The sequence below is a fragment of the Macaca mulatta genome, chromosome 5 (assembly GCF_049350105.2).
Source record: "Macaca mulatta isolate MMU2019108-1 chromosome 5, T2T-MMU8v2.0, whole genome shotgun sequence".
NCBI lineage: Eukaryota > Metazoa > Chordata > Mammalia > Primates > Cercopithecidae > Macaca > Macaca mulatta.
Genome location: NC_133410.1, coordinates 55,577,131 through 55,592,839, shown reverse-complemented (window position 1 = coordinate 55,592,839; position 15,709 = coordinate 55,577,131). Strand labels below are relative to the sequence as shown.

Below are 15,709 nucleotides of genomic sequence, written 5' to 3'. Positions count from 1 at the left end.
CATATAGTGGACTGCTTTGGGTGTCACTGTCAAAATAATGGAAGTGCAGAGAAGAACTTCACCTCAAGAAGTAAGAATGTTGCATCTGGAGAGAATAAATATGACTGGCACTTAGAGTCATACGAAGTTTAAAGGAGTACATATAAGCTGGCGTGGCCAACCAATGTCTAGATCAAAGACATGGCTCATGATTATGCCAGCTTAGAGAGATAGATACTTTTTGAATTTCCCAAGTAGTCTTGAAAACTCAACCTATAGATTCATTTCTCTCTTATTCAGCAATGTTCTGGATCCTCTAAATGCTAGGGTCCTAATTAAGTAATGATTTCTCTCTGCTAGGTTTTACTTATGTAGACTGGAATGAGAAGATGGGAAAGTCAAAGTACTTATAGGACTGTTTTCCCTTTGAGAAAATGAAATAGTTAGAAGACATTGCTGAATGCCTGTGACATAATAGAAAACATTTGGATTAAAAATAAATTACATTTAATGATCCCTTAATAAGTGCCAGACACCGTTGACTTATCTTTAAATACAGCATCTCCTTTGATGCTTTCAATAAACTTATTGAATATGTACTTTCTCATTTCTATTTTACAGATGAGGAACCTGGGCATGGACGTGTTAACTCAATAACAGACTCAGTTAATAAATGGTGTCACCAGGATTCAAACCTGGTCAGTCCGTCTCCAGAGCCTGAGTCCTTAGGTCTCCTAAGAACTCTGTGAACTTGGGCAACTGGTTCAATCTCGCTCATCCTGTTTTCTCATCTGTAAAATCAGAATCATAATAATAGTGTCAGTTTCATAGGGTTGACATGTATGTAAGGGCTTTGTGTAGCATTGACTACAGATACTTTCTCCAGCTTTGCAGGAAGATGGCAGAGGTGGGAAAAGCCACCCTCCCTCTATTCCACAATTGTCCCTGTGATCAGCACTTCCTGCTCCCAGAGCGGGGAGCGTAAGTAACTGATCAATAAATAGTAGCTGCTGGTTTTGTGAAGTTGTCATTTTTATTTAATCTGTATCCTGAAACCAAGATTGTTTTCTTGAAATCAGCAGGAAACATACTACATTGTGCTTGGGAATAAAATTTGTTTTTCCTCACCTTCTTATCCTTGCTCTTTGGGTTAAGAGTAGACTGTAGTTGTCACACTATTGCCAAATTTGAAGAATGTGCTATAGCAATAAAAAGAAAGAAATTCAGAGGTATTCTAAGCCAAGTTCTGGTGCTTTTCTGCTTCGATTCAGTATTTTTGTAAATCAGATATTGGGAATGTAATCTCATCTCAGATAGATTATATATTTCCTAAATGACTTTGGAGAGGCCCCAGAGTTTGAAGCACATTCCCCGAGAGGTTATGAATTTAGCTAGCATTTCTTGACTTTAAAGGATGATTTTATATTTTGCTTGGAAATGTTGTGCATATCCATGTAAATCTACACCAATGTTGGTATATTAGTCTTGGTTCTCCAGAGAATCGATAATATATACATATATGTCCTATTGGATACCTCTCTAAGACAGAGGGAGAGAGATTTATTTTAAGGAATTGGCTCATGCGATTGTTGGGACTGGCAAGTTCAAACTGTATTATAGAGCAGATCAGCAGGCTGGAAACTTGGGCAGAAATGCTATATTTTAGTCTTGAGGCTGAATTCCCTTTTTTTCCAGGAAACCTCAGTTTGTGTGGTTAAGGTCACTAACTGATTGGATGAGTGCACCCGTATTACAGAGGGTCATCTCCTTTGCTTAAAAGTCAGCCGATTGTTCATGATACTCTCCTCAACAAAGTACCTTCACAGCAACATTGAGACTAGTGTTTGACCAAAGAAGTGGGCACCATAGCCTAGCTAAGCTGGCATATGAAATGAATCATCACATTTGGTTTTTGCCATTTTGTGTGAAAATGTCCATTGCTAGCATCCACCAGTTTCTAGCTCATCTCAGCTCTAATTGAATGCTGGTGTTCTCAGGACTCTGTCAGGAGCTTGGAAACTTATCTTACTCTTCCCTAAAGTATTTTAGTAGGACTTCAACTACTGGTTGACTCAGGAAAACAGGGTGAGAAAGTTGAGAAAGGAGGGAACAGGTCTTCATTAAGCAACTTAGGAACTATGAACTCTTGCTTCCTAAGGATCTGTAGTGTGCCAGGCCAAGGAGCGTTCCCACTTCAGGGACCCACAGTCTGGTCCAGTAAGGCTAACAGGAATATAAATGAGTGCAATAAAGTGTGACAGGGCCGGGTGCAGTGGCTCATGCCTGCAGGCTCAGTATTTTGGGAATCTGAGGTAGGCAGATTGCTTGAGCCTAGGAGTTTGTCACCAGCCTGGTCAACATGGTGAAACTGTCTTTACAAAAAATACAAAATTTTTCTGGGTGTGGTGGTGCATGCCTGCAGTCCCAGCTACTTGGGAGGCTGAGGTGGGAAGATCACTTGAGCCTGGGAGGTTGAGGCTGCAGTGAGCTGTGATCATGCCACCGCACTTCAGCCTGGTGACACAGTGAGACCCTGTTACAAAACAAAACAAAACAAAACAACTGTATAATAGTGCATGCAGGAAAAAGTGAGGTCACAGAGGGCTAGTGAAAAGCTATACCTGAATGGCAGTTAAGGGTTAGGAATGATTCATCTCTGAGGTGTTGAGACTAAGAATAAGCTTCTTGGTTGCAAACTCTTCTCAGGAAAAGTCAGGGAAGAGTAGGAATCCAGGGGAGAATGAGATATGAGACCAGGAAAGAGGAGGCTGGGGTTGTCCAATAGTGTTGACCAAGTTGTCAAGGCTGGGGAGACAGGGTCAGCTTATGGGGTCTGCATTTTATCTCAACAGAGGTAAAGATGAGCCATGAAATAGTTGTATTTATTTATTTATTTTTTGGCTTTGAGGGTTTTTAAAATTTTTTTTTCCAATAGAGTTTTTGGGAACAGGTGGTGTTTACATGGAGACGTACTTTAGTGATGATTTCTGAGATTTTGGTGCACCCATCATCTGAGCAGTGTATACTTTTAAACCAGAGAATAACATGGACAGCACTCTTCAAAAAGATTTAGTGTTTGAAATTTAGCCAAATAGTATGGCTGCTTTCAATTCTAATAGGAATTTGGGTTAGGAAATCTCTGGGAAAATGAATCTGAGGACAGTCCATGGGGTCTTTAGTGTTTCAATATGAAGTCATCAGAGCAGCCTTTCAATGGACCCAGAAACAGGTTTCTGTTTGGTTTCAAAGTTACTTCAAAATGGGCATAACTGAAATGTGGATTCAGCATGAGGGAAGATGAGAAATAGGGAAGCAATTTCTGAGACCCTTAACGGAGCCAGGGTTCACTTTTCTGTTTGCGACCATTGTTTTCCTTTCCAATTTGTGACGTAATAACATAGTAACATTAACTTATGTTTATTTAATTCTCTCATGTTCATGACCCCAAATAATTTGTGAGATCCTTGTGGATACTGCCCACACTTATGCTTCATTTATACCTCAATATGCCCAGCACCCAGCCAGGCACAAAATAGTCACACATACATGTGTTGGTGCATCTGTCTTTAAAAATCCAACTGCTTAACTCAAATCCTCGTTTCTGATGAATGTTAAGACGATGAAGTAGCAAAGAGCTGAAAAATGAAGCCTGTGGTGCTTATAGTATCTAGTGGTGAATACTGCTTTTAGGATGCTGGTTAGGGCTAGTCCAAAGTGTCATTTTCCTTTAAACCTGCTCCAGTGGTTTCTGCTAGTTAACAGCAAAGCGAAACTTCAAGTCAGGGAGCAACTTGTCCTCCTATGGTTTCAGGTCAATCGATGGTTTTTACTCTGGGTATCGACAGCTCTCTGCCGCATCCCCTTGTCTTTGGCTACGTGGGTTGACTGTTGTGAAATGGATTATACTGATTATATTGCCTCGTGGGGTTTAATAAGTGCCCAGCAAGTACTGTGTGTGGTGTGCCTGTGACTTTTCTTTGTCTTTTAATTGTCCAGGATGTGGGACTATTGTTGGTGCTGCTTTTGTGTGCTCATGCCTTGACTGATCAGTTTTTAAGTCAGAGCTTATGCCTCTTTGCAGGATGCCACAATTTGGAAGCCCGATTCATGCCAGAACTGCCGTTGCCATGGTGATATCGTTATCTGCAAACCTGCTGTTTGCAGAAACCCTCAATGTGCCTTTGAGAAGGTACGGTATCCTAATTGTGTCCTACATGTATTGGTAAAGTCAGTGAAGGGTTAGGTTTTTGGATCATTTCAGACATCTGTTTTTGACATTTATTCTAATCTCTAATTGGAAGCTTAATGAAATGCAGAAGAGAATTTTAACGTACTGCATCTAAGAATATCCTAATTTCCAGAATTTTAACGTATCATATCTAAGAACATCCCAATTTCCATTTATTGGGCATTTACTCTGGGCCAGGGACTTGGCTTAAGGTCTTAATAATGTTATCCCATTTAATATTATGTGGGGTAGGTATCTTTATCCCAACTTTATAGATGAGGAAAGTGAAGCCTGGAGATTTTAAGCAGCTTAACCATGATCATGCAATTAATAAACTGCTGACTAGAGATTTTTACCTCGAGTCTGATGCCAAAGCTACTAGCATTAACTGCAGCATGCATGAACCATTGAATGGATTGAAAGTCAGAACTGACTTATTGAAAAAGATCTTCTAAAAATATCATTTGGGTCTGCCACTGATTGTATTATTGTGCTACCACTGGGCTCCCTAGGAACATAAGCACATCTTTGACTCAATAAATCTCTTTGTATTTGACCAAGTCTGTGACTGGTATTTCCTCCCTTCCCTTCTGTTAAAAATTTTCAGTTTTTTTCTGACTACACATCTATTCTGTTAGAATAATACTTTTTCTAGTTGCTGACTCTTTTCTTTTTAAAGTGAACCTATTTTTTAAAAAAGCTTAAGCTTTAAATTTGAACTTTTGAAACTCCCAGGACAAGACCAATTATTTTATTCATAAAGCATTCTGTCAATTTCAAGTTTATTTTTCTAGTTTTCGACTCCTTCCAATAATTAATCTTGAGTCTTTATGCCATCTAATGCTAATAAGTTTCTGTTTGTACCTGACATTGGAGCGAAGGTATGCCTTTAAGGGTATTCCTTCATTTCTGCATGAATGTATTCCTGAGAAGCTGGGAATATTTTAAGTATTGGCATACTTGATAAGATTTTATTGTATGTTATGGAGCTTTATGTTTATGGGGTAAATATTCCCTAAAAAAATCACTATTTGGTTTGCTAATAAGTAAGTCAAGTCAGACTCTGAGCTGGTGGCAAAAATGCCATGAAAAATGCCCTTCCCCACTTCATGTGAAGAATTGTGTTATCATGGAAGAAGCCCTGAACTACATGTTAGAAGACATAGATTACATTGCTGAAATCTAAACATGCTCTGTATCAGGGGTTAGCAGACTAAATCTGGCCCACTGCCTGTTTTTGTACAGCTTATGATCTAAGAGTGGCTTTTACATTTTGAAATGATTGAAAAAATAAAAACCAGTATTTTATAATGTGAAAATTATGTGAAATCAATTGTCACCATTGATGGAAACACAGGCTCACTTATTTGTTTATGTATTGACCTTGGCTGCAACAATAGCATTGTATTGTTGCCATGTAGACCATGTGTGACTCTCAAAAGCCAGATATTTACTGTCTGGCCCTTCACAGAAAAAGTCTCCCATCTTTGTTATATATCAAACTCATAATTTCACCTCTTCCTAATTTGCTCTCCTAATTTTTCTCATCTTGGTTAAATGGCGACCCCATTCTCCCAGTTGCTGTGGCCTAAAAACTTAGCATCACCTTTGACTCCCCACTTTCTCCCACATCCCATATCTAGTACATTAACAATCCCCTCCCAGCTCTTCCTTCATGAAACAGTAAATTCCAAATGTGACTTCTCTGCTGTCAGTCTGGTTCCATTATTATCATCCTTTTGTCTGGATTCTCACAATAGCCTCTTAACTGGTTTCACTGTTTCTATACTTGCCTTTTTCACTGTAATCTTGATATAATAGAGACAGTGATCCTAATAAAATTGAACTCAGATCATGTTGCTTCTCTCCTTAAACCCCTCCAGTGGCTTCCAGTGGCTTCTCTTCTCAAAGTAACATTTCACAACGTCCTTTAAGCTACTACTGTGCCCCTCTAATTAATATTCTATTGTTTTCTCCCTTGCTCACTGCCTCAGACACCAAGCCTTCTTGCTGTTCCTTGAATTTATATGTATATATCTGAGAAGGAACAATTTCAGAGGGAACAGCAAAGTGCAAATGCTCTATGGCAGAAGAGTGCCTGGTATGCATGTGTGTGTATATATATATATGCCTGGTATGCATATTCGTATATATATGAATAAGAGAGAGATGTGTGTTTATACACATATATGTATACATATATTGCTTGATCTTTTACTTGAAGTCTTGCCTGGATGCCATTCCGTTTAAAATTGTAAATCTCTACCCCCTACCACACATTTTGTATTCCTCTTCTAGACTTTGTTTTTCTTTCTGATACTAACTACTATCTATTTTATTGATTTTTTTTGTTTACTGTCTCTTTTATTCTCTGTATATCCACAACACCTACAATAACACCTGACACATGGTAGACACTCAGTAATTTTTTTTTTTACTGACTGAATGAATGAATTAATGAGAGATGAGGTTAGAGGGTTGGTAAGTTTGAGGTTATCAGAGCCTTGTATGCTGTAGTATGGAGTTTGGAATTTTATTTTAAGGTTATAGAATACTAACAAAGGTTTTAGGCATAAGGGTGGAATGGCTGGCTTTTTTAGAAAAAAAGTATCTCTGGTTTTCAAAGATAATGCATAATATTAGAAATGAGGAGATCAGTTCAGAGGCTGAGAGAATCACCCAGAGAGGATGAATAGCAGAACTGGAGCACTGGTAGTGTAGGGATCAAGAGATAAGGGCAGGTATGACAAGTATTTAGGGGATAAATCAGTAGAACTAGATGAAGGTAGGAGGGTGACAGAAAGGAAAAGGAGAAATGACTGCCATATTTATGGGTTAATGACTACTTGGTTAGCTGAGTCACCAACTGATATTGAGAATATAGGAGAATGAGGAAAAACAGCCCATCTGGGAAAAATGGCGATTTCAGTTTGGGACATATTGGTTTGAAATGTCTGGGAAAGACCCAGGTGGATATGTCAGAATGGTAGCTGGATATGTAAGTCTAAGGCTCAGAGGAGAAGATGGGGCTGGAGATATAATGTAGCTGTCATCAGCACATAGATAGTATTGCAAACATGTAGAATTAAAGAGCTCATCCAAAGATATTGTGTGGAAAAGGGTACAAGATGAAGGATGGAATTTGGGGAGTACAGTCATTTAAGGGGAGGTGAGCATCAGAGAAAGTGCTTAAGAAGATTGAGAAACTGTGGTCAGAGAGGTGAAAGGAAAGAAATGGTCAAAGAAGAGAGTAATATTATAGTCACCAAGGGGAGTAGAAGATGCCCAGAAAGTTTGTATTAACCGTGTTGAGCACAGTTAAAGGAGTAAGTGGGAGGAGAACTTCATATGGCCCTTCAGATCTGGCAGCATATAGGCCACCGGTGGCCATGCTGTGGTTGATCTCAATGGAGTAGGGGGAGTGGAAACTGTATTGCAGAGCATTGATTAAAGGAGTGAATGGAAAGTGGGGAAAGGAAGGCTCAATAAAGGCCATCCTTTCAGGAGCTTGACTGGGGGGGTGGAAGGAGAGAAATGGGGCTTTAGGTAGGCAGCATTCCATCTGAGAGGTTTCTCTGAATCTCCCATCCCCCACCATCAAACCCTTCAGTGTGCTTCCACGGCACTTTGTGCTTGCCCTATTCATACCCCTTGACCAGACTGCAATGCCTGTTTACTTATCCGCTTTTTCCTCCAGATTCTTAGCTCCTTGAGAGCAGGAATCTTGCTGTCTTCACTATTGCAGCCCATTGAACAGCACAGTAGGCAGCACACAGAAGTCACCTAGTCAACATTTTTGGAATGATTGCACAAGGGAAGGGAGAGGGTTTTGTTTTGTTTAATATTTTAGTTTTTGATATTACCGTGAAAGAGATATAATCACCTTAGGAGGGAAAGGGTAATAGCCCAGACTAGAGAGAGAAATTGAAAAGATGGGAGTGAGAGGGGAGGAGAGACAGAGTAAGTGAATTAGAAGGAATGGTTGCTGGACATTGAGGCTAACATGAATAGGAGAATGGGAGGCCAGCTGGGGGTTGAATGACTGGAAGGTAAAGAAGTACTCAAGGATCTCCCTGGAGGAAATAAGGGTGAGAGGGTGCTAAAAACTAGGAGGCCCAGGTTCATTGGGGTGTGGACAGATTTTAAGGTTGGCCACGGCTGTGTGAAATAAAGATGAAAGTCACTTGAATTGAGGTGGTTAAGAGTGTATAAAGATAGAATATCATTTTAATGGGCATTGAAGTTGTCTAGAATGATCTAGACACAGGTAGAAAAAGAAACAGAATCCAGGTATCAAGTCTTTACTGAGTGAATGTTAGGAAGTGATCAGCAAATTTGTGGATGAAGGCAATATAGGAATCAGAGAGCATGAACTCTAAAGAAAGAGGTTCCTTATCTGTAAAATGAGAGGCTTGTATCAGATGATCCAATCATAAGAAACATTTTCAACTCTAAGATCATAGAATTATTCCACAGAGCTTTTGGCCTCTTTATTTCAAGTAATGAACTAGGATCATAGAGTGGAAGAACTAGAAGGGATCTTTAGAAATCATTTAGTCAGACTTCCTTGGTCTGTAAATAAATCAACTGATTTTTAGTGGTTTAGTCACTTACCCAGAGCTAGGAGGTGGTATGGCCATGTCAAGAACCTTGGGCCTTGGCTCATGTCCCAGTGTGAATTTTACTCTACTGTGTTGCTTTTAAGTTTTCCTCTGTGCTTTCAGTAGTATGTGTTGCTGTTATTCAAATCGGCTGTGCTACCCTTATGTTAGTATGTGGCACAAGTTCTTGAGTCACCACTGTTCCTAAATTAAATTATTATTTTATTTTAGACAGAGTTTCACTCTGTTGCCCAGGTTGGAGTGCAGTGCTGCGATCTCTGCTCAGTATAACCTCTGCCTCTCGGGTTCAAGCGATTCTCCTGCCTCAGCCTCCCAAGTAGCTGGGATTACAGGCATGTGCCACCACATCCAGCTAATTTTGTATTTTTTAGTAGAGACGGGGTTTCACCATGTTGGCCAGGCTGGTCTCTCACTCCTGACCTCAAGTGATCCAACCGCCTCAGCCTCCCAAAGTGCGGGATTATAGGTGTGAGCCACCACACTGGGCTTATTACTGTTAATAACTTGTTTTTCTTTTTATCATTTTTTACCTTTTTGAAGCCGTTTGTTTTGGTTATGGATTGACTAGAAATAACCTAGTGTCAATGGCAATTCTGAAAGATATTTTTTATAATCTATCATTTACTCATTCTGTAATCACAGGTAGTGGATTCCATATCCGTATCTTATCTGCATATAGAATAGCTAGCTGGATAGGGACAGAAAGACAGACAAACAGGCAGAAAAAGATGGAGAGAAAGAACATAAAGGTATTTAGAACCTTGAATAGTTAACCCAGCTCTGTCAGAAGCTATCCTGTCTAAGGATTTCTGGAGAATATGTCTGCACAAAAGACAATGCCATGCAAAGGAGCATGGCGTTATGTGGTGAGGTTTTGGTTGCAAACCTCAATGCAGATAATAATGACATTTACCTAATAAAGTTTTGTAAAAATTAAATTAACTTTCTCTCTCTCTCTCTCTCTATCTATCTATCTATCTATCTATCTATCTATCTATCTATCTATATATATACACACACATACATATATGTCTGTACGTGCATATATGTATATATGCATATAAATGTGTAGAGGAGTACCCTGCTATTGTAAGCACTAAATAAGTGTTAGCTATAATGACCAAATTGTCATCATTATTGTTGGTGATTCTCCTGGGTCCTAAGCAAGTAATCTTGCCCCCGGCAATCTTCGCTGATGTCTTTTGCCCCTGCAATCACTTTTAAAGCACAACACTGCAAAGCCTGGAGAAGGAGTCCTTTGTGTTCCATGCAGCCCACAGCTCACCAAGCCATTCAGGGTTACATGGTTAGGTGGCAGGAACTCCCTGATTCTCATTCTTCAACCACCCACATGCAAATTTTTTTTATATATATAATGAAAAAGAGGTTTAATGGACTCACAATTCCACAGGGCTGGGGAGGCCTCATAATCATGGTAGAAGGCAAAGGAGGATCAAAGACATATCTTACATGACGGCTGGCAAGAGAGTTGTGCAAGGGAACTGCCATTTATAAAACCATCAGATCTTGTGAGACTTATCCAGTATCACGTAGGGATTATGGGAGCTACAATTCAAGATGAAATTTGAGTGGGGACACAGCCAAACCATATCACTATAATAAAATTGTTATAATATTCGATTTTTTGGGGAATATATTAATCCATGAGCTCTCTAATATTTATTTATTTATTTTTTAGAGACAGGGTCTTGTTCTGTCACACAGGCTGGAGTGCAGTGGTGCAGTCATAGCTCACTGCAGCTTTGAACTTCTGGGCTCAAGTGATTCTCCTGCCTCAGCCTCCTAAGTAGCTAGGACTATAGGCATGTGCCACCATGCCCGCTAATTTTTGCATTTTGTTTTGTAGAGATAGGGTTTTGCTATGTTGCCCAGGCTTATCTTGAACTTCTGGCTTTAAGTGATCCTCCCACCTCAGGTTCCCAAAGTGCTGGATTACAGGAATGGGCCACTGTGCCTGCCCCCATATTTAACAAATGGGTAGCAGGTCAGGTACATAGGCTCATTTAACATCTAGTGCAACCCTCTTCTAGCCTGTCTTCCTTTATAATAGAAGCAGAAAAGCTAAAAATATTTCCCAGACTCTTTTGTAACTAGGGTTCTAGTTTCCACCAAGTATAACCAAATGTCTGGTTTCCCTTGAGCAGTCTGGTTTATGCCTGTTGTCCTGGCATAATTTTTTTGCTATTATACTTTAAGTTCTAGGGTACATGTGCACAACATGCAGGTTTGTTACATACGTATACATGTGCCATGTTGGTGTGCTGCACCCATTAACTCATCATTTACATTAGGTATATCTCCTAATGCTATCCCTCCCCCTCCCCCTTCCCCACAATAGGCCCTGGTGTGTGATGTTCCCCTTCCTGTGTCCAGGTAATCTCATTGTTCAATTCCCACCTATGAGTGAGAACATGCAGTGTTTGGTTTTCTGTTCTTGTGATAGTTTGCTGAGAATGATGGTTCCCAGCTGCATCCATGTCCCTACAAAGGACACGAACTCATCCTTTTTTATGGCTGCATAGTATTCCATGGTGTATATGTGCCACATTTTCTTAATCCAGTCTGTCACTGATGGACATTTGAGTTGATTCAGAGTCTTTGCTATTGTGGCAAAATTTTTATTCCTCTTTTAACTTAATTCTTTCATGTTCCACCAGAAGTTCAATAGATAGACCAAGTTGGGAACCATCCTCTCCCCTCCCGCTACTGCCACTAGCAAAAAAAAAAAAAGAAATATATACACACACACACACATATATATACATATATACACATATATATACATATATATACACACTCACACATATACATTCACACACACACATATTTATAAAATGAGCTTTGAGGGCCAAATCTGAAAATTAGCTTTTATGTAAAACAAAGAAAACTAATTTGGGGACATGAAACATTCCTTGAAGTCTTCCATTCTCCCTGTCTTTCTCCCCTGCTCCTGGCTTCCATGTTAGAATATCAACACTTAGATCATGTTATTATCTATCTGTATGAAATTCTTAGTGGAAATTAGGCTAATGTAGTTTCTCTAATTGTTTTAATGGAAATCAGACAAGTGTAGTTTTATCTTGGGGTTCAGAGGACACTTTTCTGAAAAGTGATTAATGTTGCATAGTATGTATAATTTCATAAAATCCCATGTCATATAAGTTTTATTCTTTATCAAAAAAATAGGAATTTAGTGGTCACTTGATTGATATATTTGTCTGTTTAGTGGATTAATGGTTGTAAAAACTTAGTCCTATTTCCCGTCCACTCTTGTAAATATAATTATATGATGTTAGAATTCTCTCATAGGTACAATTTTTTTTAAATGGAAGCAACCAAAAATAAATAAATAATAAATATTAATAACATTAACACACATGCACACACACACAGACACACACATTTTTTTTTAAATTGCACTGGTTGAAATTTGGTAGACTTTTATCCTGTGGATAAGTCATGATTTCCTGGCTAATGTAGGGTCTCCTACCATTTATGGTCAAAATCACTCATTGCCTGTTCTGCCACATCACTAGACTCGAGAAAATCCTAAGTAGAGGAGCAGCATGAGTAAGAAGATTCAATATGAGAGTCATGGGTCTCAAAGACAAGCTAATGCTCTTCACTCTGTATTTTTAATAACTCTTAGATAAACAGATTCTTTACAGTGGTGATTGGATGGTTGACATGTGACACCTCCCCAATAAATCCTGGGGTATCAGGTGGTAGCCTATTCTCTTGATAGTATCAAGAAACACAATTGCAATTGTAGAAGCCCTGAAAACAATGTAGATCTTTACTAGAGCTTAGGAATTCTACTCAGCTTACCGCAGTGTGTATATATGATACCTCTGCAGAGATATTACTTCCTCTCAGAACTTTGTCCTGCAACCTCCTGTCCCAGGTAAAAGTTACCCATGAGAACTTCAGCTGCTGCACTGGCTGCACAAGGCTGTCTAAGACACCAGACAGCTGGAAGACCTGCCAGCTCTGTGGCCAACCCCCCACCTGAGTCTTCTTCCTCTTCTTGGCAGGCGGAAACTGCTTATCTTGTGTGAATCTCCGAGGATTTCTAGTGAAACAAAGTCTCAACTTCATCACATGTGAAAAGATGTAGACACTTTTTTCAAGGAAATTACTTTTACAAAGGGGGTTCATTTTATCTTTGAGTGAAGCTTGTCTGGACACAGAACCTTTCTTTTCAGTCTATTCTTTTAATCCGGTCTGTTGTTGTCACCTCAGAAATGCATGAGATTTAGTGAATGTAAGATGACTTGGGGTCTGATGAACTATTGTGACTCAGTGTGTGCTACTGCTGTTTTACTTTGAACTGCTTTTAAACGCTCAGGGAGAAGTGCTTCAAATTGCTGCCAACCAATGCTGCCCTGAGTGTGTTTTGAGGACTCCAGGATCTTGCCATTATGAAAAGAAAATCCATGAGGTAAGTGTTTTCTGACCCAAGGTTGTTTCTGTGTCTGCAAATCTCTGACAAGAGAAAAACTGAATGTTAAACTTGTGGTGATGAGAGTTTTTTTCTTTGCCTGGATTGTGGAGGATCTGAAGCCCAGTTGATGTTCTGTGAGCATTTAGGTTTCTTGTATAAGAGTAAAACATTCTGTAGGCTCTACATAAATATTTGTAGATTGAATTCATGTCTGAGGATGTTGATGTTGAAGAAGTTGTGATGCTAAATAATAAAAGTACCTCCTTCCTTTTGCGTACTACATACATTTTAAATTTGATAGTTACAAACAATTCTGAGCTGGTGAGTAGAGCAGACTTTATTACTCCCATGTTAAATATGAAAAAAATTAATTGCAAAGAGCTTAGGTACTTGCCCAATGTCATATTACTAATAAATGGTATAACCTGGTTTAGAACCCTGGTCTTCTGACTCCTAATTCAGGGCTCTTTTTACTATAGTTGAAATTTTCAACTTAGCAATCCTGGCATTTTAAACTTTGTTGTGGGAGCTGTTCTTTGCATTGCAGGACATTTAGCAGCATCCCTGTTCTCTTCACACTAGATGCTAGTAGCATCTCTCTGTCATGACAACCAGAAATGTTTGCAGACATGGCCAAATTTCCCTTAGGGGCAAAATGCTCACCTTCCCCCTGTTTAGAACTACAGGACTAGAAATCTATTCTCAAGTTTTAAAAATTATACTTTCTCATTTCAGATCATTCAGAATTAATTTAGAAATACTAAATATGATTAAAAAGTACAACTGCAAAGTCTATAATAGAAATTATGAAAATAGACAGTTTATCTTCGTTGATACATAAATGTTACCTGAGGTAGTAGGTAAGGTTGAATACGATGGAAAGAGACTTTGCTTTAATCCTCATCTTCCAGCTGATACAAAACTTTCCCCAAGTTAGTGTCTCTCTATTCAGGAGAGAGCATAGGTGAGTAGGATTTGATATATCTACTTTAGGCTGTTATTCAGTGTGGGGACCTGAAACTCAGAAAGCACAGTGCTCATTTCCCTGTGGGACAGGATTATCTTACTCGAGCCACTGTTTCCTAATTACACAAGGAAGCCACTGTTTCGCTTCTGCACAATGTGTTGCTGAAAGACATCCAAGCAGGATCTACACTGAGAATGTCTTCAGACCACGTACCACTATGTGCTGCTCAATTCAGCCTGCGTTATGTAGGGTGGTGTTGTCTTCAAATGTCACAGAAGAAAATCCCTATGAACTGAAAAGTGCTGCAGGGCCGAGTGGTGATGAAAATAATTCCAGTTCAGAATGATTATGTTAAGCGTATGGTTCAGGGTGAAAAATACCAACCTGAATCTTTCAAGTGAAGGAGTTGTTAGGAGCCAAAATAAGTCCAGGATCTGGGGAAAAAGAAAACAGACATATCAAATAAGAGGTGGTACCAGGGACATGGGAGATCAGAATTCAGTAAATCTTCGCATGGACCACACTAATGACATCATATGTTTCTCATGTCATGTGTGTGCACATGTGTGCAGTCTTCTTTTCTTAATTTAAGATGCCTGAGAATATTGACAATATTTTCTATATTTTTACAATTATCTTCCCTGCCTCTCACTTATGTGGCACTTAGTACTGAACTTTTCCCGGAGCAGGTGCTCAATAAACATGGGTGAATAAAAACTCAAAAAATTAGTACATCTTTTCTCCAGCTTCTCCATGACCTCATCTTAAGGGCATGTTGGTCATTAACCAGTGTGGCTGGGTAGCTCTAGGACCACAGATCTGCCATGAGTTAGTTATATAACCTCCTAGCCTCCCACTTTTGCAGGGAGAGTTCAGAAAGTTCTCCCGCTGGTCTTTCTTCTCCCTGCTTCCCTTGTGGTTCATCCGTCTGCAATAATACATCATGCAGAAAGCTCTAAACTGGGTAAGAATATACCCATGTGTTGCTTTTCCATATGTGACTTTCAAAATTTACTCCCTCTGAAAATGTTATATTTCTGGTATAACTGAGCAAAAGGATGGATTTCAAAACCATAGTTTTTTGGTGAAAAATCTCCAGTGGATTGCTTCTTCAAATAGAGCTAGAAGATGGATTTTTTTTTTAAGGTGAGATAAAATCTTCTAATTTTAGTCTTAATAAAGTTAACATAATTATGTTTCTTGTCTTTCTGTCCTTCCTCTCTTTCTTTCTTCACTTCCTCTAGCTTCTTACCAAACACTCCTTAGTGTATTAATTTTCTTGAGTGGGTTAAATGTTTGTTTGGTCTGGTCTGGGCCTCACGTCATCACTTGCATCACTAGTTTTGTTTGTTTGTTTATTTTTGACTCTTGTAGCATTTCCTTTCTTGCTTGTTTGGGGAGCAGTTTCCAGGGTACTTTTCCCTCCTGCTGAATAGCAGTGATCCTCT

At 39.2% G+C, this 15,709-nt stretch overlaps 1 protein-coding gene across 1 annotated transcript in view; it reads left to right on the top strand.

The window, feature by feature from the left end:
• The window catches only part of FRAS1 (Fraser extracellular matrix complex subunit 1), a 449,198-nt gene that overhangs the window by 155,051 nt on the left and 278,438 nt on the right, over window positions 1-15,709 (top strand). Inside the window, exons 3-4 of the mRNA XM_015138463.3 lie at window positions 4,061-4,168; window positions 13,199-13,291. Coding sequence (XP_014993949.3) covers window positions 4,061-4,168; window positions 13,199-13,291 — 201 coding nt within the window. The remainder of the gene's footprint in view (window positions 1-4,060; window positions 4,169-13,198; window positions 13,292-15,709) is intronic.